This window comes from Patiria miniata, unplaced genomic scaffold (genome assembly GCF_015706575.1).
Source record: "Patiria miniata isolate m_02_andy unplaced genomic scaffold, ASM1570657v1 HiC_scaffold_11, whole genome shotgun sequence".
Taxonomy (NCBI): Eukaryota; Metazoa; Echinodermata; class Asteroidea; order Valvatida; family Asterinidae; genus Patiria; species Patiria miniata.
The window spans coordinates 4,235,278-4,259,785 of NW_024037049.1; the positions used below are offsets into that span (position 1 = coordinate 4,235,278).

General features: G+C 40.9%; 1 protein-coding gene across 1 annotated transcript in view; it reads left to right on the forward strand.

The window, feature by feature from the left end:
- The first annotated feature begins 4,331 nt into the window (after nucleotides 1–4,331).
- LOC119742542 (protein sel-1 homolog 1-like) overlaps nucleotides 4,332–24,508 on the forward strand; it is an 81,596-nt gene continuing 61,419 nt past the window's right edge. The window contains exons 1-8 of the mRNA XM_038218559.1: nucleotides 4,332–4,751; nucleotides 13,318–15,015; nucleotides 15,690–15,752; nucleotides 17,045–17,105; nucleotides 18,874–19,036; nucleotides 20,426–20,539; nucleotides 22,467–22,548; nucleotides 23,148–23,302. Coding sequence (XP_038074487.1) covers nucleotides 4,694–4,751; nucleotides 13,318–15,015; nucleotides 15,690–15,752; nucleotides 17,045–17,105; nucleotides 18,874–19,036; nucleotides 20,426–20,539; nucleotides 22,467–22,548; nucleotides 23,148–23,302 — 2,394 coding nt within the window. The 5' untranslated portion in view covers nucleotides 4,332–4,693. The remainder of the gene's footprint in view (nucleotides 4,752–13,317; nucleotides 15,016–15,689; nucleotides 15,753–17,044; nucleotides 17,106–18,873; nucleotides 19,037–20,425; nucleotides 20,540–22,466; nucleotides 22,549–23,147; nucleotides 23,303–24,508) is intronic.

The following is a 24,508-nucleotide window of genomic DNA, read 5'->3' on the forward strand; positions in this document are numbered from 1 at the left end:
TATTCAACCATCATGAAGTAATACTCCTTGGCTTGAGTTTGATTTGGGTGGATAATAAGGCATCAAGTACCCATAAAACTAATAATGATTATGAGTATCCGTGCAAGTGTTCTGCGCTTTATTTCGTCTCACGACCATGATGGAGCATTATTATGGGCTACTATAGCTGCAGGCAAATGTAATGATTTCCTGCAAGTCTGGACGTCATAAAAGAGTAGGACCTGACAAAACTTCGATAGCTGCCATGCAGGCATGCAGGGAAGTGAAATTTGCTGGGAAAATATTGGTTCTCATGCTACATGCATCAATATACGTGTGTATGAATGACGTGCCTCCGCACAAAATTAGCAGCCGGCAAAATATATACTGAGGCCTGCTTTATTTAAAAACTAATGCTTCGTTATTTGTTCGTGGACTGGAAGAAAAGCTGAGGAGTATGATCGAGAAACCGAGCGTGTACTCTCGCCGTTTGCAGAAAGCCTTACGAATCAACGAAGCTGAATCTCTTCTGCTCCGTGAGCGGTTAGATCACCTAGAGGCTCAGCGCAGACTCCTTGCCCTGCGGAACGAAAGCCATCAGCAGTCTCTGCGTAAGACGCTCCGCTCAATCCGACAAACTTCTGGGACCCTGTTCCCTGAGGCTCCCGATGCCCAGCACCACGTCACGGGGACTTTCTTCCTGTACGGTGCCCCCGTTGCGCGTTCCACCCGACATCTCCGGCACGCGTACCACCAGGATGCCAGACTCTGGAAATCCGGCATCGCACAGACCAGTTGTGCTTTTCAACCGTCCTCGGGCGGCCCTCAACCCTGTTACCGATTCTCGTCACCAGTGCAGGACATGGACACCAAGGCTAGGCAGGCCCGGGGTTCTTGCTCCTGCCGTTGCCTACCGCTACGGTTGCCCGCATTGCCCCGGGTGAAGCAGGGTTTCAGCATGTACTTCTCAGAGATGTCTGCAGCTAGTTCGGTATCACCGACACAATCTTCAGATTGGAGGAAGAATTCTGGGGTAATACCCCGAAATTGGGAAGCGATAAATTGATGGAATCACCATTATGCAACGACGGTCTTCGTTGAATCGTCTACAAAATGTACAATCATGCTGTCCCCAGGATTTTCCTGTTATGTTATATCTTTCAACACAATTATGAAACTAACAATTATCTAGGTCAACACTCTAAGTTTTAAAAAAAAATTAAAAAAATTCGTCATCGATGTCCCACAACAAAATAAGAAACGAGCGCGAAACAATTTAGTTCGAGCGCAGGAAATGATTTCGATCGCACAAAATATTTAACTGAAATTATTGCTTTCATGTTTGAAATATTTTTGAAAGTCCTTTTGGGGGCTCGATGATCCGTATCGTAGGGCTCTGTAGGCTTGCAAGTTTAGCTACTGTTCAAAATGGTTTAGCTACAAAGCCCGTTGTGCTAATAGGTAGTCTAGGGGCTAGACGTTGTTATGTGGTTTGATACGCGATAACCGGCGGCCGCGATAACCCGCCGCCCGGCGAGAGGTTGCTATCACGACCAACCAATATCGCCCACGGACTTGTCAGAACAACGTCAAGGGAAACTCGTATTAATATGATATGCAGCGCGCAATTCAAAAAAAATTATAGTAATTTCAAAGCAAACTCTCAATTTCTTCCAGTGCAATAAAAGATGTAGCCTTACGCCAAGGCCATCGTGTCTTAGAGTGGCATAGCTGCGAAAAAACGAAGCGACTGGAGCAAAGATTAAGTCAGACGTACGAGTGGCAAAGCCACGAGGCCTTTTCCAACTTGATTTTGTTGAATTATTCATAGTGCTGAAAGGTTAACCAATCACAACGCGAATTTTGCCTAGTTGCTTCCATTTGTGAAAGAAGCTTAGGGTGAGTAAGGAAAACGTAAGAGCAAATAACTGTAAGTTCAGATGAAAAATAAGTTCATACACTCAAAAACATTCTTGAAATACTTTTATAAGTAAAATTAAAATAAGATAATGCAAGAATAATTACGCGGTCACGATCTCGTGGAAAACTAGACTCGCATTTTTTTGTTTTTAAATTTTGTGCAAGCATCCGGCCGGCTATTCTGAATAGCATAAAAGGATGTTGCTTTTCAGAAAAAGTTCCATCAAAAAAACCTTTGCCCAATAAAATACTTGGGAGGTTATTCCCTTTCAAAAATTTGCTTTCTGTTATGATGTTACAGTTACAGGAAAAATGAAACTTTGTTCTTTTTCGCATTACTACTTTGGTACATGGATACTAGCAAGCATAAATAACGCTCTTCGTTTGATTTAGTTATTAATTATATGTTTATTATTATTAGCTTAATTACAACGTTAGTTTGATTTCAATTATGATGTAATTATAGCTGATTATGTCTGCATGTACATGTATGTATTGTATACATTATATACATATTACTTTTTAACTCACAAGGTATGAAAGTGTATGAACAGTTTCTAGTATTCCATTCTTTTTTTCTTCTGAAAATCTATCGGTCGTTCCAATTCATATTTGTATTCTTTGGGTGTCATTGATTCTCGGTGGCACGGTAGGCTATTATGTAGGCCTACAGTGTACATGTACATGTATTTGGATGAGGCAAATCGCCTGCTTGTATGTGTAATTCCTTCATTTGCCCTCCTTTACCCCATCCAAACCTCATCCAATTTTCTTCCCCCATCTCCCTCCCCCTATCTTTCTATCATCCCCCAATTTTATTCTTATTTTTACCGTTAAGTTCCACATACAAGGTTTTTTTTCCTATCTCAATTCGTATTCAGTTCTCCGATTTTTCCCTTTTTTAAATGTACCTTTAAACTAATATTGATGTGTTTTAAATGTAAGTAATTACTGCCAATTGCTTGTAGATAATGTGTTTACTGTTAATACGAACTCCTTTTCAAATCTCCAGCTTGTATGTGTAATTCACCTCTTTGCTCTCCTTTACCCCATCCCAACCCCTTCCAATTGTCCTTTTCATAACTCCTTCCCTTCCCCTATTCTTTATTCCGGCTTATTTTTCTGTTAAGTTTCGTAAACAACCCTTTTCTATCAATTTGTATTCATATTTAATGTATGTATCAACTACTGTTTTTGTGTATTTTTTAATGTAAATTGTATTCGCAATTCTGCCACTGGCGGCGAGGAGTACAATTAAAATAAACCATTCATAATAATAAAACAAAATACGTGTAATGACACGTTCAATTTTCTGGGGGTTAACATATGACTTTTGGGAGAAAATTCCATCCAAAGATGATCACCCCTAAAAGCAGTCCTGAAGCCCATATCGCCATTTTGAAAATGGAAGCCTACGCTCCATTGCAAAATATAGCCATTTTAGGGCCTAATCATCATCCACATTTTCACAGAAATACGAGCTCGCAGTCCTAGGCAAAAATTCTTTTTTACAAATCATCAAGTTCATGGCCTTCAAAATGCTCTAATACTGAAGAATTTGAGGGCACGGTGATTTAGCTGGCGTAGGCACATGCGGACCGATTTACCGGTCTGCACCCTTATACGCGTGCTACACTTTGGTTGTGTGGCACATTCAGCCAATTAATGTGTATGCTTATATTCTTTCTTGTATAGCTTGATCTTTGGCCCTGGCTATTTATATTCTTGCACATCCTGGTATCAGCTGAAATTAACCATCTTCTTTTGAGGGGTTGGTTAACTTCATGCATGTGTTATTGTGGGTGGTCAAAGGCAGCACGGCTTATGCATAATACCTTGACGGTTACATAAAATTAAAAGGCGTAATAAACTAGTTCACGAACACTTGTTATTGTATGAGACTAGAATGAAGTGAGGGTGCAGGGTGACCAAAAAAATAACCCTAAAACATTTGCCTATTTTTCAAAAATGTGATCGTTTAATTTTTATGTTTTGTATATCAGATTAATTGAGAGTTTTTTTTTTCAATACTGAAAAATTCATGAAAAAGGTAAGTTTAATAAGTTAATCGCCATTCATACATTAGTCTATGTATCAGACGTTCGTACGGAGCACACGGCTCGCTCCGTAGAACGGGTGATACTCAGACTATTCATACATGTGGGTGAAACCGAAACCACAGTACAGTCTTTTAGGAGCCCGCCCTCAGTAGCTTGAATGCGTTCAGAACTTAGTCGGATACCCTTTGCGCGAAAGCCCTACACTTCTTAACTCTGTATGTGGCAGTATTTCATTGGATAAAATACCTTGACGCACAATATGCCATGTATGTATCGTAAACCAATAGCCGGTAGCCTTTCATCAATCTCATAGCTAATAGCGTGTGTACAATTTGTACGTACGTAATATTGCATGTATTGCAGTGTTCATGGTGTTTACGGACTAGGGCCCATGTATAGGGATAGGCGCAGGCATTTAACGTGTTACGTACGAACTGTAATCTGAACGAAAAATGTCAAAATCCAGGGACTGTTTTTGGCACAAAATGAAGTCTCTTTTCCCATGAACGTGTGTCTTTTTTGTACGTAAAATAAAGCTTCCTCGTATTGTTTTCTTCAGAATAACGTTAGATTTAATACTTCGCGGCATATTCATATTGTCGTGACGAACATCTGCATCTGCATGGTCTGCATCTGATTCTGACGATCTGACTTCTGACTTTTTTACAAACGCCCGCCCGGTGTGGCTATCCCGTACTAGTAGTAGGGGCCTACATACAGATCTGATTGGCACAATGAAAACCATAACCCAAAGAGCAACTGTTGCCTGCTTGTGCTGCCTTCTTTATGTTGGTAAGTACGCTAATTAAAAGTTACTTGTTGATCTAGCCCAGGTGGACTCTCTTTCCTCCCTACGTAACGGAGGGAGTCCAGGGTATGAAGTGCTCAAAACCAGGCGAAAAAATGTATGACCAATATTTTTAATATTTTTACCTTGTTGTAGAAGCCAATTTTTACGTCGTAGTATTCTATGTGTCCTTATCTATTGGGCCGCTGGGTTCAGAAATTCCATATGCGATGCTGACGTGACCGACCTTAATGATAATCTGGAAAATAAACTCGAAAGCAAATTTGTACGTGTTTGTAGACTCTTTTCATCAGTTTCTCACCGCCGAGTCTATTCTAGTCGTACATGATGTACGTCTGTGTGCAGCGTGTAGTCTGGTTCCCTAGACCGGACAATTATTCTCGACGCTCATACATGTTTTTGTATCACGTCTGGTCCGGGGGCCAGACTATGTAGCATGAATATGCAGTGCGCACGCGTGATTTGCTTAGTAACCACCCTCATACGCACGCGCACTTACTTGAAGGCGCGGTCGCTAATCCAATGACCAAGCGTGTTTTCGCGCCAGTTACCAGAAACCCGTTTCGGCTTCGGTCATTGGTTGAGCGTTTTCGTGACATCGGTTGGCTGGAGTGACGTCACGGTTCCAACCAAAACTAAACAAATGAGGGCGCTAGCGTGCGTGCGCGCTTTCGTACGCACGTACATGTACATTGTACATGACGTACGACTCTGGGAATAAACTGATGAAAAGAGACTACAAACACGTACACGTTTAACGCTGCTTTAGAGTTTATTTTCCTGATTAATGTCGGTCAGCATCACATATGGAATTCCTAAACTCAGCGGCCCAATAGGTAAGGACACATAGAAAATGTAGGCGTGAAATAAGCTTCTGTAACGAGGTAAAACGTAACAAAAATCTGGTCCAAATTTTGGGTGGTCTTATGTAGAGAATTCTCGTCCTGGACGTTAGTCGTAATGCAATGAAGACTTCGTCCAACCTGGGCTAGGGCCTAACCCTACAGGCTACACCCCATCATTTTCCATCAATCAAAGAGCACGTTACAAAAACACCAGCCAATCAGTGATAGCTTGAGTAACATCCAGCTGATATGCTCTTCAGGAATTCACATGTAGCGCTGGAGACATAACTACGGTGTAAAAGTTATACATGTATGTAGATCTTAAGAGACCCTTAAAAAAATGGCCTCCCCAAAATTGCCCTTTTTCACATGCGGCGCAGTGCCCGTGCAACGGCAGTGTATAGTGTGCCCCCAAAGATGTTGAGGATTTATTAGATGATCCCATGATTTTTAATTTATTAATGAGTTTTTAATTAATTTTTTACGTAAAAATTAATTTCTATTTAATTTCATTTTTTCTTATTTATATATTTGTTGGGTCGTCTTATTGCTTGTTTGTTTTTAATCAGTAATGGTTAATTGTCCTGTTGATTAAGATTGTGCCATGTGTAATTTTAATTGTTATTTTAAATTATATATTTATATTTTTACATTTTTTTGATACCTGTAAATGGCGGGTCTCCGCTGTTGGTTATCCAATAAATAAATGAAATAAATGATGTTACATGTACATGAACAAAAAACATTTACTGTATTGCTGTCATACATTTTACCTGTAAAAGTTTTATACTATACAAGTACATGTACATGGCACACTGTTCTTTGCATGCTAGATTATTGACAGAGTGTTAATAAATACACCGATTGTTTATGTGTAATTTGCACAAATACAGAGTGATGTCATCATCGGGTTACGTGACTTCATTTGCATACATAATGCACACTTTTATCCTAGCACTGCCAACTATCTGTAAAAGTTAGCTGTTAGAACAACTATTGAATGCTTTCTTTGCCCTTTGAAAGGACAAAGCATTACTGAGATCAACCAATGTGGAGAAGGGATGCAGAAAAGGACAGAGGTCACAGCACCAATGATTAGCCCATCAAGTCCAAGTGGTTCAGCACAGTTGGTCCACAGGAAGATTGAGGGGACAAGAAAGAAATCCTTAGAGAGTACAAGGCGAATAGAAGGGGAAAGTGGAGAAGGGATGCAGGAAAGAAAAGAGGACACAACAGCATCATAGGCCAACTAAGTCCAAGAGATGTAGCAGAGTTGGCTGACGGAGGGGAAAAGAAAAGGATCCAATGACACCCTTGATGAGTTCTTTATCTGGGTGATAAAGAATGCATTATTGAGTAACCAAAGTTGATTTTATGCTGATATCAAGCGATTGATTATTCCCCAATAAAACAGATAGTTTCCTATTGAATTCCAAGCCATTTGTTGATAATGCCTGACTTTGTGTTGTAATCCAGTCAATGTCTGTCAGTCAGTTTATGTTGGTCTTGCTCAAGTCAGAGATTCCTTAACCAACGCTGCTTCTACCAAGTCAAAGTGATGCGGTCGAGTGGGTTGATGAAGGGAAAGATTGGACAAAGAGGCTATACGTAGATAAGGACAATTACAGACCAGGATACACCAGTGAGAAAAAGGGAGCAGCAAGGAAGAGACCCCAATATTAACAATTATCCTACTTAGTCCAAGTGCTATTGCACAATGTGCTGATGAGATGAAATCTGGAGAAAGGACAAGGCAAGACGGAGATCAACTGAGTGGAGAAGGGATGCAAAAAAGAGACAGAGACCAAACCTGAGTGGTTCGGCACAGTCGGCCACAAAAAAGATTGAGGGGACAAAGAGTGAATCCTTACAAAGAACAAGGAGAAACTGTGATAGACTAATGTGGAGGAGGGATGCAGAAAGGAAAAAGAGGCCACAACACCAAGATGAGTCTACATAAAGTCCAAGAGATATAATTTGATTTTATTCTGATAAAATTTGTTTAGAATGCCTGACTTTGTGGTTTAATCCAAGTAGGCTATATGTTTGTCAGCCAGTGTATGTTGGTCTTAAGAATGCATTATTAAGTGATCCAAGTTGATTTTATTTTGATATCAAGTGATTGGTTGTTCCCCAATAAAACAGATAGTTTGCTGTTGAATTCCAAGCCATTTGTTGGTAATGCCTGACTTTGTGTTGTAATCCAGTTAATGTCTGTCAATCACAAGTCGAAGTGATGTCAATCACAAGTCGAAGTGATGTCAATCACAAGTCGAAGTGATGCGAAAGAGGCTATACGCAGATAAGGACAATTAGAGACCACGATACACCTGTGTGGAAAAGGAGGCAGCTACTGCACAGTGTGCTGATGAGATGAAATCTGTAGAAATGACAAGGCAAGACGGAGATCAAGTGGAGAAGGGAAGGAAAAAAGGACAGAGGCCACAGCACTAAATATGGCCCACGAGGTCTGAGTGGTTCGGCACAGTCAGCCCACAATAAGATTCAGGGAACGAGGAGTGAGTCCTTAGAAAGGACAAGGGGAACTGAGATAGACTAATGTGGAGCAGTGATGCAGAAACGAAAAGAGGCCACAACACCAAGATGTGCATTCTCAGTCCAAGAGATATAGCAGAGTTGGCCTGATGGGAAGGAGGGGAAAAGGATGGGATCCAACAACGCCAAAGGCGAGCCTGGAAATTCTGGGTGTTATTATAAAGAATGCATTATTATCTGACTCAATTTGATTTTAATATCAAGTCATTGATTATTCCCAAATAAAACAAATAGTTTCCTGTTGAACTGCAATCCATTTGTTGATAATGCCTGACTTTGTGTTTAAATCCAGTATACACATGTAAATGTATATCTGTCAGTCAGTGTATGTTGGTCTTGTTCATGCCAGAGACCTGAAACCAATGATGATTCTACTAAGTCGGTGTGATGCGGACAAGACAGTTTATGAAGGAAAGATCGCACAAAGAGGCTATATGCAGACAAGGAAAACTAGACACCAGGATACACCAATGTGGAAAAGGAAGCAGAAAGGAAGAGACCCCAATATTAACGATGATCTTACTAAATCCAAGTGCTACTGGTACTGCACAGTAGGCTGATGTGGAGAAGGGATGCAGAAAAAGACAGAGGTCACGGCACCAATGATGAGCCCATCAATTCCACTTGTTTGGCACACTTGTTCAACAGGAAAATCGAGGGGACTAGGAGGAAATCCTTAGAAAGGACAAGGCGAAACTGAGATTGACTAATGTAGAGGGGGATGCAGAAGAGAAGAGGACACAGCAACAAGATGTCCCTTCAAGGTCCAAGAGATGTATGGAGTCGAGTTGGCTGATGGAGGGGAAAAGAAGAGGATCCAATGACACCAACGATAAGCCTGCAAAGTCTGAGTTCTTTATCTGGGTGATAAAGAATGCATTATTAGGTAACTAAGTTGATGTTATTTTGATATCAAGTGATTGGTTATTCCCCAATAAAACAGATAGTTTCCTGTTAATGTCTGTATGTCTTCCAGTTTACATGTATGTCTGTCAATCAGTGTGTGTTGGTCTTGTTCATGTCAGAGACCCCAAAACCAACGATGAAGCTACCAAGTCGAAGTGATGTGGCCGAATGGGTTGATACTGTTATGTGGAATAGAAAGTAAAAAAGGGAAAAGACCCCTGCTCTATATCAACTATGATCTTACGAAGTCCAAATACTTTTGCACAGTGGGCTGATGAGGTGAAAGAGGAGACAAGGAGGCTACCTTCAGAACGGATAAAGGCCAAAGGGAGATCAATTAATGTGGAGAATGGATGCAGAGGTCACAACAGCGATGATGAGCCCATCAGGTTCAAGTGGTTCAACACAGTTGGGCCAAAAAGAAGATCGAGGGGACAAGGAGTGAATCCTTAGAGAAGACAAGGAGAAACCAAGATGAACTGATTCTGAGAAGGGATGCAGAAAATAAAAGAGGACACAACACCAACCACGAGCCTACTAAGTTCAAGAGATGTAGCAGAGTAGGCTGACTTGAAGTAAGGGGAAATGAAGAGGATCCAATGACACCAATGATGAGCCTACAAAGTCTGGGTGATTCTTATAAAGAATACAATTATTCAGTTACCCAATCTGATATCAAGTGATTGAATTTTTCCCATTAAAACAGACAGTTTTCTGTTGAATTGCAAGCTATTTGTTGTTGCTTGCCTGACTTGGTGTTTTAATCCAATTTATATCTGTCAGTCAGTTTATGTTGGTCTTGTTCGTGTCATTGAGGTCTTTTTGTTATCTAGGGAATCTACATGTACAATGTACGGCAAGCCAGAAGAAAGAAGAAGTGATCTGTAGAAAGGAAAAAGGCGACGTTAAGATGGACCAAAACAGAGAAGTAATGCAGAAACGAAAAGAGGCCGCAACAACAATGTGCCTTCAAGATGTAAGCAATCCAGTTGGCTTACAATTGGAGGGAAGGCATGAGGAGGCGCTCTGTAGAAGCATAAGGAGACACTGAGATAGAGCTATGCAGAGAATACAGAGAAGAAAAATCCAAGATGCACTGATGTGGAAAGGAGAAGCTGATGGTAGAGCCCCCAAAACCAACGACGATTCTACCAAGCCCAAGTGATGTTTAACTCTAATCAAACCAAGAAAAACACTTGAAATTAAATAAAAAGTTATGAAACTCCTACATGTAGTTGATAATTATTAGAGAAAAATAAGTAATAATATTACAAACCAATAATATTTATTTACTTCAGTGTACTTAGTATTGCTATTATTCGTTCAAATGAATCTATGACCTACGCAGTCCTTGAGATGTAGCACAATGGGCCGACAAGAGGAAGGATGGGACGAGAAGGCGAATCCATAATAAAGACCAAAGTTGAGCCTACCAAATCCAAACAATACATTACTGTTGGCCAATAGAAGAGAGGGAACAAGAAGGTGATCCGTAGGGGGGAAAAAAGCATGACGGAGATAGGCAAATGCACAGAAGGATGCAGAAAAGAAAAGAGGCCACAACATCAACGATGGGCCTACCAAGTCCAAGTTATGCTGAGCCTACCATACCAAGTCCGAACAAAATTTCACTGTTGGCCAACAGGAGAAAGGGGACAAGGAGGTGATCTGTAGGAAGAAGGCGTGACTGAGATATAGACCAATGCACAAAAGGATGCGGAAAAGAAAAGAGGCCACAACATCAACAATGTGCCTACCAAGTCCAATTGATGCTGCAGAGTTGGCTGACAAGAAGAAAGAGGGGAAGAGGAGACGTCAGTAGAATGGAAAAAGTCTGCCCCACAAGAACAATTTGAAATTTGTGTAGTAATTATTCCATGACAACTATTGGGATAACAGAGTTTTACCGAAGATGTGTGTTGAATAATTTAATGGGAAAAAAAATGACAAGATGAAAGAGGGATGAGGAGGTGAGTTGTAGCAGAGAGGGGATTCAGAAAGGAAAAGAAGCTTCAACACTGATGGACTTGCCATAACCAAGCAATGCAGCACAGTGGGCCAACATTGGGCCGAGTCCACCGAAAGTGTAACGTCCAGCAAAGTGACGGCCATATTGACGGAGATGCTGGCCACATTGACCGAGACGCTGGTTGTGAGCCTCTGAGATCAACAGCGCTCAGTGTCTGAATCAAAGAGGCAGTCTCAGGCATGACTGGGCCCATTGACACCCTGTGCAGGAGTGAAATTGATGCGGTCAAAATGGCCAACTTGCAAAATACTGTGATAGAGCTTGGCCAGTCCAGCGACAGTGCACACAGCAACATCATCAAACCCATATTCTTCTGCCAAGATAGGGATGGGGCATCACAGACGGTGGAAAGTGAGCGGGGCTTTTTCGCTAACAGCACGCAGAGCCATCAAATTGGCCCTGATTACCAAATGCTTAGCAACAGAAATGTCCTCATGCTCTACAGGATTGTCAATGAATAAGTAGCCATCCATACTGGACATGCCTTACCTCTTCCCGTCTGTCCAATTAATCAACTAGAGATGGTCACCATCTCCAGTTCCCTTATCAACATTGTAGAATCCGAGCTTGCCAACATATTTTATCTGCCTTTTGAACACTCTTTCTGCTTCAGTTGTTTCAGTCAAGCCACTGGAGATCTTCAGGAGCTCTCCAGGAGCTCTCTAAAGCCACTGACTCTCCGCTGATTTGGTTCAGTCATAGTACTTCGTCTCCAGCACCACCTGTTCCTGTACCCTAAGTTTGTAATTTTGTATTGCTGTAACCGCACTGTTGCACTTTCATAAGTAAATGATGTACATGTACTTTACTAATGAAGTTGTGATTTCATCATTAGGGTAGGTAATTATGCATCCAAGATTTTAAAAAAAATCTATAAATGGCAAGCTGGAATGGCAAACATGCCCTGAACAGTCCCTCCCAAACATGCCCTTTGAAAAGAAGTAAACCTGTGTCAATAGAAAGCAAAGAAGAAGAAGCACGGCTGGCATCCAGACGAGAATGTTTACTGAGAGTGGGGCGAGAGACCTGAGACGGCAAGATAGTCCAGCCCCAATGCACAAGCAACATGTATTTTATTAGTTCCCAGTGAGAATTTGTTGAATAATTGAATAAAACAAGAAGTTTTCTGTTGAATTACTTGAAGTCACTTGTTCCCGGTGCCTGACTTTGACTTTGAAGTTAAGTTTGAATTTTGTCAGTCAGTTTATATTGGTCTTGTTTGTTTGTTTGTTTGTTTGTTTGTTAAGTTTTCCATAAGTCTACAGAATCTGCCACATAAAAACGTCTTGGGCAAACAATTACGAAAGTCCCCAATTTTACTCCCCCAGCCTTCCTTTCATTTTTTTTGTTGCCAAACTGAAGTTGCCCCCCCCCCCCCCCAGTTATCCACCCCTTCCCTTCCCAAGATGTCACTTAGGAGTCTTGGGTGGTGCCATCCTCAATATCCAAGCACCACCCCAGACATGTACATGTATCCCACCTGGCCAGGCTCATGGGAGGATTATGGCAGCAGACTCATCGCCGGTTCCAGTCAAGTACTAGCTCGGCAAGTGTCGCCAATATGCCCAGGCATGCCAGACTGATCCGGCGAGTGTTAGCAATTCATTATAGCCCTTTTGGTAGACTACCGGTAATTCCCATGTCTTACAATGGACTCTGTGCACAAACACACGATGCTTACTGACCACTATTGAGAGCTCCAGTGAGAGGAATACACCGAGTGCATGCCACTGGAAGTACACACAACTAGTTGTGCACAAGTTTGTGGCATCCTTCGTGTGCATGTCAGGTGCGCTTGTACTTCTTAGTTGTCTCCCCAAACTCTCCCGTTGAGGGAGTACATGTTGTTGTGCACATAATCCATAGTCTATATTGACAGCAGGTTAATAGCAACAAGAATCCTAAAACTTTGAGTTTCTGGCAATCTGGGTAAAAAAAATCAAATTGAATTTCATTAGGAAAGAGATAGCCAATCCCACTTGCTTTTACAGTCATACTCAGTTGTCCCATTCATAGAAAGTTTGTAAACATTCTCATGTCCAATTTGTGAAATGAGTGAGTGGGTTGATTACAGAATATTATTGATAATTTATTATCATTATAAAAAAGAAGGTCAAAATGATGTGTGAAGGGAAAAAAACCTGAGTTGAATTGTGAGACATTGAAATCATTAAAATTACTTTATAATAAAACAATTGGAATTTGTATTCACAGGAACGTTGCATTTAGCTGAAGCAGACCAAGCCAGGGAGACCTCAAAACAGCAGTCTCTGCAAGAGCAGCAAAAACAGGAGCAACAGAAGCAGCAGCAGCAGCATCAACAACAGCAAGCAGTTCACAGAACTGAGGAGAGTATGCCAAAGGTTAGCCAGAATGTACCCAGGGACGTTGGAGCTGGTAGTCCTTCAGAGGGCATTGAGCCAAATATTGCAAACTCCAATCAGGAAATTTTAACTCAGGCAGCCTCAAATGACAGGACTGGTGGCCAGAGCCAGCAAAAGCAGCAGCAGCAGCATCAACCCACAAAAGAACATGTACATCAATCTCATCCCACTGGTTTGCAAAGTCCACAACAGCCACCTGTTCACCAGCAAGCATCACAGACTCAGCAGCAGCAGCTGCAACAGCCACCACTTTCCGTGCAACAAGAGTTTGCAAACCAAAAAGTTCAAAACATGCATCAATCCAAAACCACTGGTTCCCACATTCCTCAAGACCAGCAATCATCACAGACACAACAGCAGCAGCAATCACATTCTCAAGCACCTAAGCAACAACCTAATGTGGATTCCAGGCCTACACCGCAGCAGGCTTCCCAATCTGACCAGGTCAATGGAAAAATGCAGATGAGCTCGGCCGGTAACCAAGGTACTGGCCAACCATCAAATCCAAGCCAGCAGGTTAGGCCAGATGTGGGATCCAGCACCCCAAACCAGCAAAGCAATACAAATGCCCAGCAGCACGCCTCTGGCCAGCAGACAAGTGGAGGTAGTCAGTCTACGGAACGGTTGCTTGATCCCGAGAAGTTAGAGCAGTTACAAGAAGAAACAGAACGCCGATTACAGCTGCTTCAGCAAAAACACAAACAGCAACAAGAAATACTCAACCAGCAAAAATTGCAGCATCAACAAGCACAGCAGCAACAGCAACAACAGACTCCTCAACAACCTCTACAGCACCAAAATCCACAAGCTGTTGCTCCTGAGCAGCAGCAGCAGCATCTGCAAACTTCACAACATACAGTCGATCAACAACATGCTCAACAACATCCACACCAGCAACCTGCACAGCACCTGCATCAACATCAGCCGCAAGTACCGCAGCAACAATCTCTGCAGCAACAGCAACAAGCTGCAAATCAGCAGCAACCTTTGAATTCACAGCAGCAACCTCCAGCTCAACAGAAGCTGCCATCACAACAGCAAAATCTACAATATCAGCAGCAGGAAAAGCCAGTACTAAATCAGCAACACGTCCAACAGCAGCAACCCGCACAGAACCAGCAACCTCTCCAACAGAACCAACAACTTTCCAATCAGCAAATACACCACCAACAGCAAGTGCAACCGCAACAACAGACCTTACAACAGCAAACCCAACCGCCCCTTACTCAACAACAACAACAACAGCAACAGCAGCAACCTGACACCAAACCCCCAAAGATACCGGAGCCTCCCAAAACTATGCAGCACCAGCAAGCACAGCATCAGCAGCAGTCACCCACACAGCAGCAGCAACATCAGCAGCAGCAACCAGCATCTCAGCAGCAAAATACAGCAGCATCCGGCTCAAGTCCTAAATCGTCAGCATCTAAGACACCAGGCAAAGAGGCAGATGACAGTAAAGATTTGGCCGATGAGTTTGCTCCAATTCCCCTGGCAGTACCACCTCTTCAACAGCCAAAGATTGAAGGTAAGATGAAAAAAAATATTTACCCTAAAACATTCTGAAACACTGGTCCAGGTATATAGGAAGGACAATAATTGCATAATATAACTTTCTTCGAAAGCCTGTTTTTGTGCATGCTCTTCTCACCCTCTGATGTATAGTTTTTGTTTATTCGAACCAAGATATATCCAACATCTAACTACCGAATTATCATGTTTAAAAGTATTCTGTGATGCTGTTGATGATGACTTGTCAGTTTCTTCCCAATTATTCTGGACTTTTTAAGTTGTGAAATGCTCAGAACTTTATAAATCTTTAAAATGAATTGTACACTTTGCCTCCTACGTGTTGCTGTATGTGTAAGTATGCATGTTACATCCTGACAGTCCATGCAAATTGATATTACATTGTCAAAACAATTCATCGGACTGTTTGCAATGTCAAGCTTGGAATGCACCAGAGTTCAGGGGTGCGTTTTGGTGGTAACCAAGCATTGGTTCAGTGGTTTCTTGTCGGTGAATTTCTTCAGCAATTTTAATTGGGTTAGAATTCAAATGATCATGTAGTACTCAAATCCCCAAAACAATTAACCAAAGAGAAACCACCGAACCAATTCTTGGTTATGACCGCCAAAACGCACCCCTGGAATGCACAGTTGTATAGATGATACCGTTTTACATATATATGTACTTTTCTAGATGATGAAACTTTGTTCGGCAAAAGACCACAGGATCCAAAGGAGGCTGAAGTTTGGGAAAAGGGTAAGATAATTTCAATGAATGATGTACTGTAGAACGCCATGGTCCAGTGGTTACGGTGTTTGACTCATGTACGAAGGTGCTTGGGTTCGAACCCTGCCAGGAACATGGTGTTTGTGCCCTTGGGCAAGACACTTAGCTACAATTGCCTTTCTTCACCCAGGAGTATAAATGGGTACCTGTGAGGGTTGAAGACCGATTGAGCGCTGATATGGGCTGCCGCATGGTCCCATGGCCTGATGAACGGGGTAATAATCGTAAAGCGCTTTGACATTGTTGATACGATGGAAAGTGATAAGCACAATTATTATTATTATTATTTATTAATGTAACAAAAAATGTTTTGAAATAGACACGGGCAGATTATTTTGTTTTTTACCAGGTGCTTAACCCTAACCTTCCTCAATCCTCCAAAATCCTCCAGGCGGTTTTAGAGGATTTTGAGGATTTTGAAGGATTTAATTCAATTCAAATAGCCATTCATTTCCGTATACATCAAATACACAATAGTAAATGATTAATGATGACAATTATACAAAGATACATGTACATACAGAGATAAAATTTGAGGCTGAATGGCAAAAATTGTCGGCTGATTTTGGAGGATGCATTGTGTCGAGTTTGTAGGATGTACCTGGCATTGTTTATGTTCAGCCATGCATAAATGATCCCTGCATTATGCTCAATATCATTCACACTGCTTCTGAATGTCATTGGCACTGCCTCCACCCATAACAGTGATTGTTGGAGGATTTTGAAGGATTGAGGCAGTGATCACCCCTCCACTGAACAAATTCAAGGAATAACAGATGCTTTTGGAGGATTGAGGCTGAATCCAGTTTGTACATGGTGGCAGTCGGAGGATTTTGCAGGATTGAGGATGGTTCCTAGCCAAAAGGGCTTAGGGGGTTTAATAGGATTAAGGGGGTTTAATAGGATTAAGCATCCCCGATACCTACAGTGTTCTGTTAGTTACAAGTTCATCTCATCCTCATGTCACTTGTTTGGCACTCCAGCAATTTGTGTATGTTTTTATGTAATGGACCGATCCAGTAAGCTCCGCCCAGTACGCACGTGGGTAAATGAACATGTGCTCCTCTCCATTGCCACGCTGCATTTTCCTTCCGCGCGCATCATACGCGCGTGCACGCATGTCGGACTTTAGTGCACGCACGTCGGACATAAATCACGGCTGTGATTGGTCAGAACACCATGGGGCGGTGCTTACTGGATCGGTCCACTGACCGCATGAAGAATTTTGAACATGAAATGAATTTTCCCTTTTATGGATGCAGCTAATAAGATGTACAAGGATTCATTGCCGTTGATCAATGGAAGCAAAGAAATGATTACACGGTAAGTTCATGTATTTATGATTGTTGGCTGTTTTCTTTGTATAAACTGCTCAAGTCAATGGGTTCCAACTAAAGTAAGGTGTAAGCGCACAAGTACATGTACTCCCTTAAAGGTATATATCATTTGCAGCTATCCAAAAAGTGTACTTGGTTTAAAGAAAGTAACAGCACTAAACTCTCTGTCAAATTATTCTTTCTGGCATGATGTCATTTTGAAGAAAACAGTAAAAGAAGGTCATTTCCAAAGATGCATCTAAAGACGATTTTTTTGGAAATTTCCGCTAGTACTTCGTTTTTAATTCGGCGAAGCCGTGAATGGTTGCGCATCAAGCATTGACACGACGCACACATGTGCGCTGTTGCTTTAATTCGTTAGTTCAGTGGGTGACATCGCGTAGCTGTAATAGGCTGAATAAGGACGTGTCCTGGATGCTGAATTCGGGCGCAATTCAAAACATGACTCGGCAACTTTTGAATTGAAATAGAGATATTGTTTTCTCGGAATATACAGCATTCATTGAGCTTAATCTTCATCAGGTTATTTGTTTAGCACCCTTCTTTAGATTTTGAGCACTTTGTTGCTTCAAACGATGATGTACTCTACTTTTGATATACACAAGTGGTGAAGACACTGTGTTTAGGAAATTCAGAATGAAATAATCATGCCTGTATGTGTGCTTATGTGTCATGTGTGTGTCTGCTCTTGTATGGCATTACGATTTGAGGACAGACCCACAAAGGATAACAAAAGATCCTTTCAATTCCTCGAACGGCGGTGCTTTTGTTTGAAACTGTCCTCGATCCTTACGTGCTTAGTCTATGGGAAAGTGTTAAAGTACAGGGACAAAGGGAAACACAATAGGTTGTCCTCAGGCGTATTGTAAAACACGACTGTGTGCGTCCACACATGACAGGAGCTACGATTCCAGCATGTACTTGTACATGTAGATACGAAAGGCTCAGTGCATTTAATGATTCATTTTTCAAGTATACCAATTTCCATTTGATCAAAAATTCATATATTGAGTGTTTCAGGGGGAGTCTGGTTCAGCATGTGAGTAATCATAATACATGCAAATAACACACAAAACTGCATGTTGTAATCATAACAGCGTCTTAATTTTAGGGAAAATTAGAGCTACATGTATGGTAGTAGCAAGCAGTGCATTACAAAAAGTTACAGAAATAGAAAAGTGAGAAAGACAGTGTGGAAATCCACAAATCTTTTTTGTTCTGTTATGTTTGATGCAGACAAATTATTCAATAATTTATCAATTATTGTATTACTTGTTACATACATGTACATATGTATGCACAATGCTGTAGGGGTTAATAGTGACTGAGTTGAATGATCTGTTCTTGGACTTTACAAAATTTCCAAAACATTCAGATGTTTTGAAAGAGGATTATCCACCAACAATTTGTCACCATTTGAGCAACTGCAATCCGATGTTGCTAAAAAGGCCAAGTTTCTGTAGTCCACTTCTGAAAACTTTCATATTTCATTTAAATTTGTTTGCATTTGCCTTTAATTTTAGTCCCAAGTAAATGTTGAAACTTTTTTTCGTCTCTAAAGGCAACTGTCAAGTCTAGGTCCAAAACACAGCAGATAGCAGAAACTTCCATACCTTTTTACAATCAAGTTATCAACTGAAAGAATTCTGTCAGTTTTGGTATTGCTGATTTATATTCACAGAGCAAGTCACAATTATCCACTCAAGTAAAATTTAAAAAAATCTTTGCCTTTTGTTCTTTTCCCCTGAAAATAGAGGTTATGGATTATTACGGGATGCAGCGTACCTCAACCAATCGAAAGCCCAGGAGTTGGTCAGCTATTCATACCTCGTGGGTAACCATCTACCCATGAACCGAAGCGGGGCTGAAGATATATTCCTCCGACTTGCTGAGAAAGGGATACCAAAAGGCCAAACGGTAGGGCATTGACCGAGGCCCGTAGCCTGGGAAAGGTTGCGGGGATCAAACAACCCAACCCAAATCCGGCATGGGACATTTTTTAGCAGTATATTTTCAATGGTATAACAACTGTGAAAATAAAATTTTCAAGTATTTTTACTGGCTTTTAACCCTAACGTACCTGAATCCATCAAAAATCCACACTCCTGTTTTGGAGGGTTTTGGTGGATTCAGCATACCTCTATATTGAAAAAGTTGGGGGATTTTGATGGATTCAGGACAGTAAGCCAAGTGGTATTGTAGGATTTTGATAGATTCAGGATACCTCCATATTGAGGGGTAATAATGATGTAGCGCCGTGAGCGCCAGTACCTGGTGGATACGTGCGCTTTATATTAAAGTACCCAACATTATTTGAGCAGTTTGGGGACACTGATGGATTCAGGATCTCAACATTTTCACTCCTTGGCTATATATTTGGTGTGTACGAGGTATATGCACTACACTGGTGGATTCTGATGGACTCAGAACACCAACATTTTTTTGCATGACAAAATTGGTGGATTTTGGCGGATTCAGGATACTTTCTAGCAAAAGTGCTCAAGGGGTTAGGGATAAAGTGAAGTTGGAAGCCATGTCTTCAGCTCACATTTAGAGGGCAATTCCATGCAAAAGTGGACATGACTGAAAAGTAACAAGTTTAAGAAATCTTCAGAACTACGAGCATCGCAACCTCAAATGTGGTATCAAATTATGATATGGCAGATAGGTGCATTTGATGACACAAGCGTGGCAAAAGAGGATGTCATGAGAAATGTATTTGGCTATTGGGCTCCGTGTGCCAACAACAGATTTTTTACCACTTTGGATGGGACACAGTGTGTGCGTACTGCACTGGTTCGCGCCCAAAGTACGCACGACTTATTTATCCTGAATGTGCACAAAGCTAAGCCATAGTGTCTTCGCGCATGAGCGTTGGGCATCGTCGGCGCGCGAACATGTTCGAATTTGACTTGCAATGGTCTCCCAAACTAATCCCGCCCCCAATAACTGTGGATCATTCATAATTTGCAGTGGATGGACTGGGAACCAGTCTACGTCCTCTCCAACTCTCCTGTTCTGGCCGTTGGAGGTGTACTTGTGCACAGAGCCCATAGGACCATCGCAGATTTGTCCTTTGAAAAGCTTTCCTGAGTGAACTCAAACTTTAAACCTCATGTTTACTAGTGCTGACGTGCTAACCACTCCACCACAGAATATACCAGGATCTGCTAGCCATTTGAAACATGGTCTAAGTTTCCCTCTATAAAAAGAAGGGATCAATGCATTAAAGGTATTTTTTAGCAGAGCATGTATTGGCATTCACAGTGTGGAGCAAGAGGAAAAACTAGTTTTCTTTCTTTACAGGGTTTAGGCTTCCTGTTTGCCAACGGCATCAGCTTCAACTCCAGCCAAGCCAAAGCTCTGGTCTTCTACACCTTTGCTGCCCTAGGGGGTGACCCCCACGCCCAGATGATTCTGGTAGGTTGGATATGCTACCAAAATGTGATTTTCACTTTCTGTCCAGGTCAGGCTCTCTGACCTGGTGCTGATTTCATAAAAATCCTAACGTCTTCTCTTAGGACTTAAGACGAGTCCCCGCTCTTAAGATCGATCTTAGCTAAGAATCATCCTTTGACCAATTTCACTAAACACATCTTAAACAATATGCATAAAAACTACCAATTTGATGGCAGTTTCATGTTTAAGACGAGTCCCCACTCTCGGATGGATCTTAGCTAAGAAGCATCCTAAGACTGATTTCCCTAAACACATCTTAACAAGACGAAAGAAAGTACCAATTTGATGGCAGTTTCAATATTTGTTTTTCTTTACGAAACAGCCGTTGAAAAGAAAAGCGCAAAACAAATTTCCCGCGTATGCATAGAACATAAACTTGCACCAGAAAAAGTACTGTACTCAATAGATTTCATACGCAAGGAAGTTCTACACAAGATACGATAGAGTCATTCTTGCTCCCCGTTTCATAACTCTATTTGAAAAAGTTGACCAGATGTTGGCATAGGCTGTACTTAATTTTTTTTTTAACTACCCGTACCCATGTATCGGAGATCTTTTCAAACCTGTTTATACAGCGGTTTTCTCCCTCGAAACTATTACTCTAGGTCGTCACTCGTCTTTAACAGCAATGATTTCCAAACAATATACAAATTAACACACTCATTAACGAGTTAAGCCACGTGGCTAATAAAGGAAGTTGGGACGAGTTGAAACAGTCTTAAGTTTGGTAAAATCTATCCTAGTACAAGCTGCAAGTTAAGACGAGTATTAGACGCGTCATAGCGTTTCGTGAAATCGGCCCCAGTGCATTTTATAGTGACGTAATCGTGTACGTTGAACACTTGGTCACAGACAGCAAATGTACTCTATAACTTGAGGGTATATTTCATGGAATTAACAACTGAAAATGTTCAAGTTCTTTCCAGAGTATTTTACTCGACAGTGACTAAACTAGTGAGAACTACAATTGTGCTTACGTTTTATGGGAAGTAGATTATAACATAACGTTATGATTTTAGGATTCCTTGGCAAAATGCTTTGTTCACGTGGACTGCTGCAGTGTGCATAACTCGGTACCGGTAACCATGGTTCCACCAAGATAACTTCCGAGTGAGGTCACAACTTTTTAAGTGTATTTGCCAGGCACTGTCCAGAATTAATTCCCAGGGATCTAGAATCATCAGCTACTGTAGAGAGTTGATTCCAACTGAAGCAGGCACGATTCAGATTCCAATTTGTAATATCTTGATGTAGATTGTCCAAACCTAAATAATACATTTCGCTTTATACAACACCTGAATAAATTCCCGTCATCTGATTGGTGGATCACATGTCATTGAATTATTTGTACATTGAATTATTGCTGCGCGTGGTGCGCAGCACACAGTGCAATGGAAGTTCTATTGCACAGTGAATAGAACTTCCATTGTACGGTGTCACTGCTGCTGGTGGTGGCGCTGTTTTAAATGGAGTTAAATTGAATAAAATTGTTCTCAACCTGTTGAGCAGGTTGCAATATTAATATAAATATGATGAACTTGTCGAACTTTTAAACAGTTTTTAGCCTGAATAAATTGGCTATTAAAAGTCAACCAATCAGATGGCAAGGATTTATTCAGGTGTTATATAAAACAAATAATGAATGTTTCACGTTCGTGCAATGGAAAGAAGAATTTCATTCGGTGACATGAAATGTTCCATTCCACTCGGCTTCGCCTCGTGGAATGGAACATTTCATCTGTCACCTCATGAAATTATTCTTACCATTGCACTCTCAAACATTCATTATTTGTATAATAATTCGACCATGGTATAGGGCACAGCCTTGTATGTACACGTAACTTCAGTTTGAAAGCCTTTTTTTCTCTTGTGTTTTCCTCTTTTATAGGGTTACCGTTACTGGTCCGGCATTGGGGTGACTCAACATTGTGAGACTGCACTGACATACTACAGGAAAGTTGCCAATACAGGTGAGTCTAAAGCCTAGCATGTGATTCCGTATCTTAGAGCTCTTAACTGTTGAAAACAGTCACTTGATTGATTTTGACTGAAAAGACAACTTTGCACAGAATGTATGTTTGCATAGAAGGGTTAATGCATACTGAAGACAACAACACATGTGATGCATCCATGGTATTTATTTGTGTACCATGTACCACTTTTTGCGCAACACTAAGATGCGCAAATTGATGCTAATGTGACCTCATTTAACAGCAAAAATCAGACCATACTGTGATGGGGAGAACTTTGTGCCCATTGCCTTCAAAACTGTTATGAGATACATTGTCTATATTGTTGTACCAAGTAACTGATGAGTTGTTCAAAGAATTTCCTTGGTTTCTGTTTAATAATGGCCTTCCTGCTTATAATATGTATAACATTATGAGAGTTTCAATTGTCACATTGTGCAGCAGTGTCGCAGCTAAATAGTTTACAGTTTAATAACAGACAACATAGCTCAGTAGAAGATGATTTTTACTCAACTGCACTACGGTTGAAAACATCGTCTATATTAGCCTTAACTCTTCATTTTTGCTTCGTATTCTTTTTTTTTTAAATGAACGTGTAGTTGCAGACCAAGTATCCCACAGCGGTGGATCATTGGTGCAGCGGATTCGACTGTATGATGAAGATGAGAGTACAGGATCCCATGGAAGTGTGTTGGATGAGGACCTGATTCAGTATTACCAGTTCCTGGCAGACAAGGGGGACACCCAGGCCCAGGTAATACCATAACTTATGAGATTGCCCAAGCCTTGGCTTTACTCCAGCTTAGGCTTCAGGCTCCGGTTTCATAATTTTAGGGCCTGGACATGGGAGACAGAGGCTCAGTATTAGGTATGAGTATTTGATATGAGCACTACAAACAAACAAACTTTTCATTTTATTTCATCATGATAGACTTTTCATTTACTTCATTCAAACCTTGGAATGTCAGTTTGAAATGGGGGTAAAATGCTCTGCAAGAAATTGGTTAATCTGCAAGAATTGGTTTGGGTCATCACAGTGTAAAATGGACTTGAAATGCTCTATACTGGACGTTTACAATGCAAATGATGTGCAAGACAGTTTCGAATAATGCGAATGATGTCATATTCGTTGTTACATATATTGACATGCGTTCTGTTTCAAGTGATGTGAATGATGTCATATTTGTTGTTACATATTTTGACATGCGTTCTGTTTTGAATGATGCGATTGATGTCATATTCGTTGTTACATATTTTGACATGCGTTCTGTTTCAAGTGATGTGAATGATGTCATATTTGTTGTTACATATTTTGACATGCGTTCTGTTTCGAATGATGCGATTGATGTCATATTCGTTGTTACATATTTTGACATTCGTTCTGTTTCAAGTGATGTGAATGATGTCATATTTGTTGTTACATATTTTGACATGCGTTCTGTTTCGAATGATGCGATTGATGTCATATTCGTTGTTACATATTTTGACATGCGTTCTGTTTCAAGTGATGTGAATGATGTCATATTCGTTGTTACATATTTTGACATGCGTTCTGTTTCGAATGATGTGAATAATGTCATATTCGTTGTTACACGTTTTGACATGCGTTCTGTTTCGAATGATGTGAATAATGTCATATTCGTTGTTACATATTTTGACATGCGTACTGTTTCGAATGATGCGAATGATGTCATATTCGTTGTTACATATTTTGACATGCGTTCTGTTTCGAATGATGTGAATAATGTCATATCCGTTGTTACATGTTTTGACATGCGTTCTGTTTCGAATGATGTGAATAATGTCATATTCGTTGTTACATGTTTTGACATGCGTTCTGTTTCGAATGATGTGAATAATGTCATATTCGTTGTTACATATTTGGACATGCGTTCTGTTTCGAATGATGCGAATGATGTCATATTCGTTGTTACATGTTTTGACATGCGTTCTGTTTCGA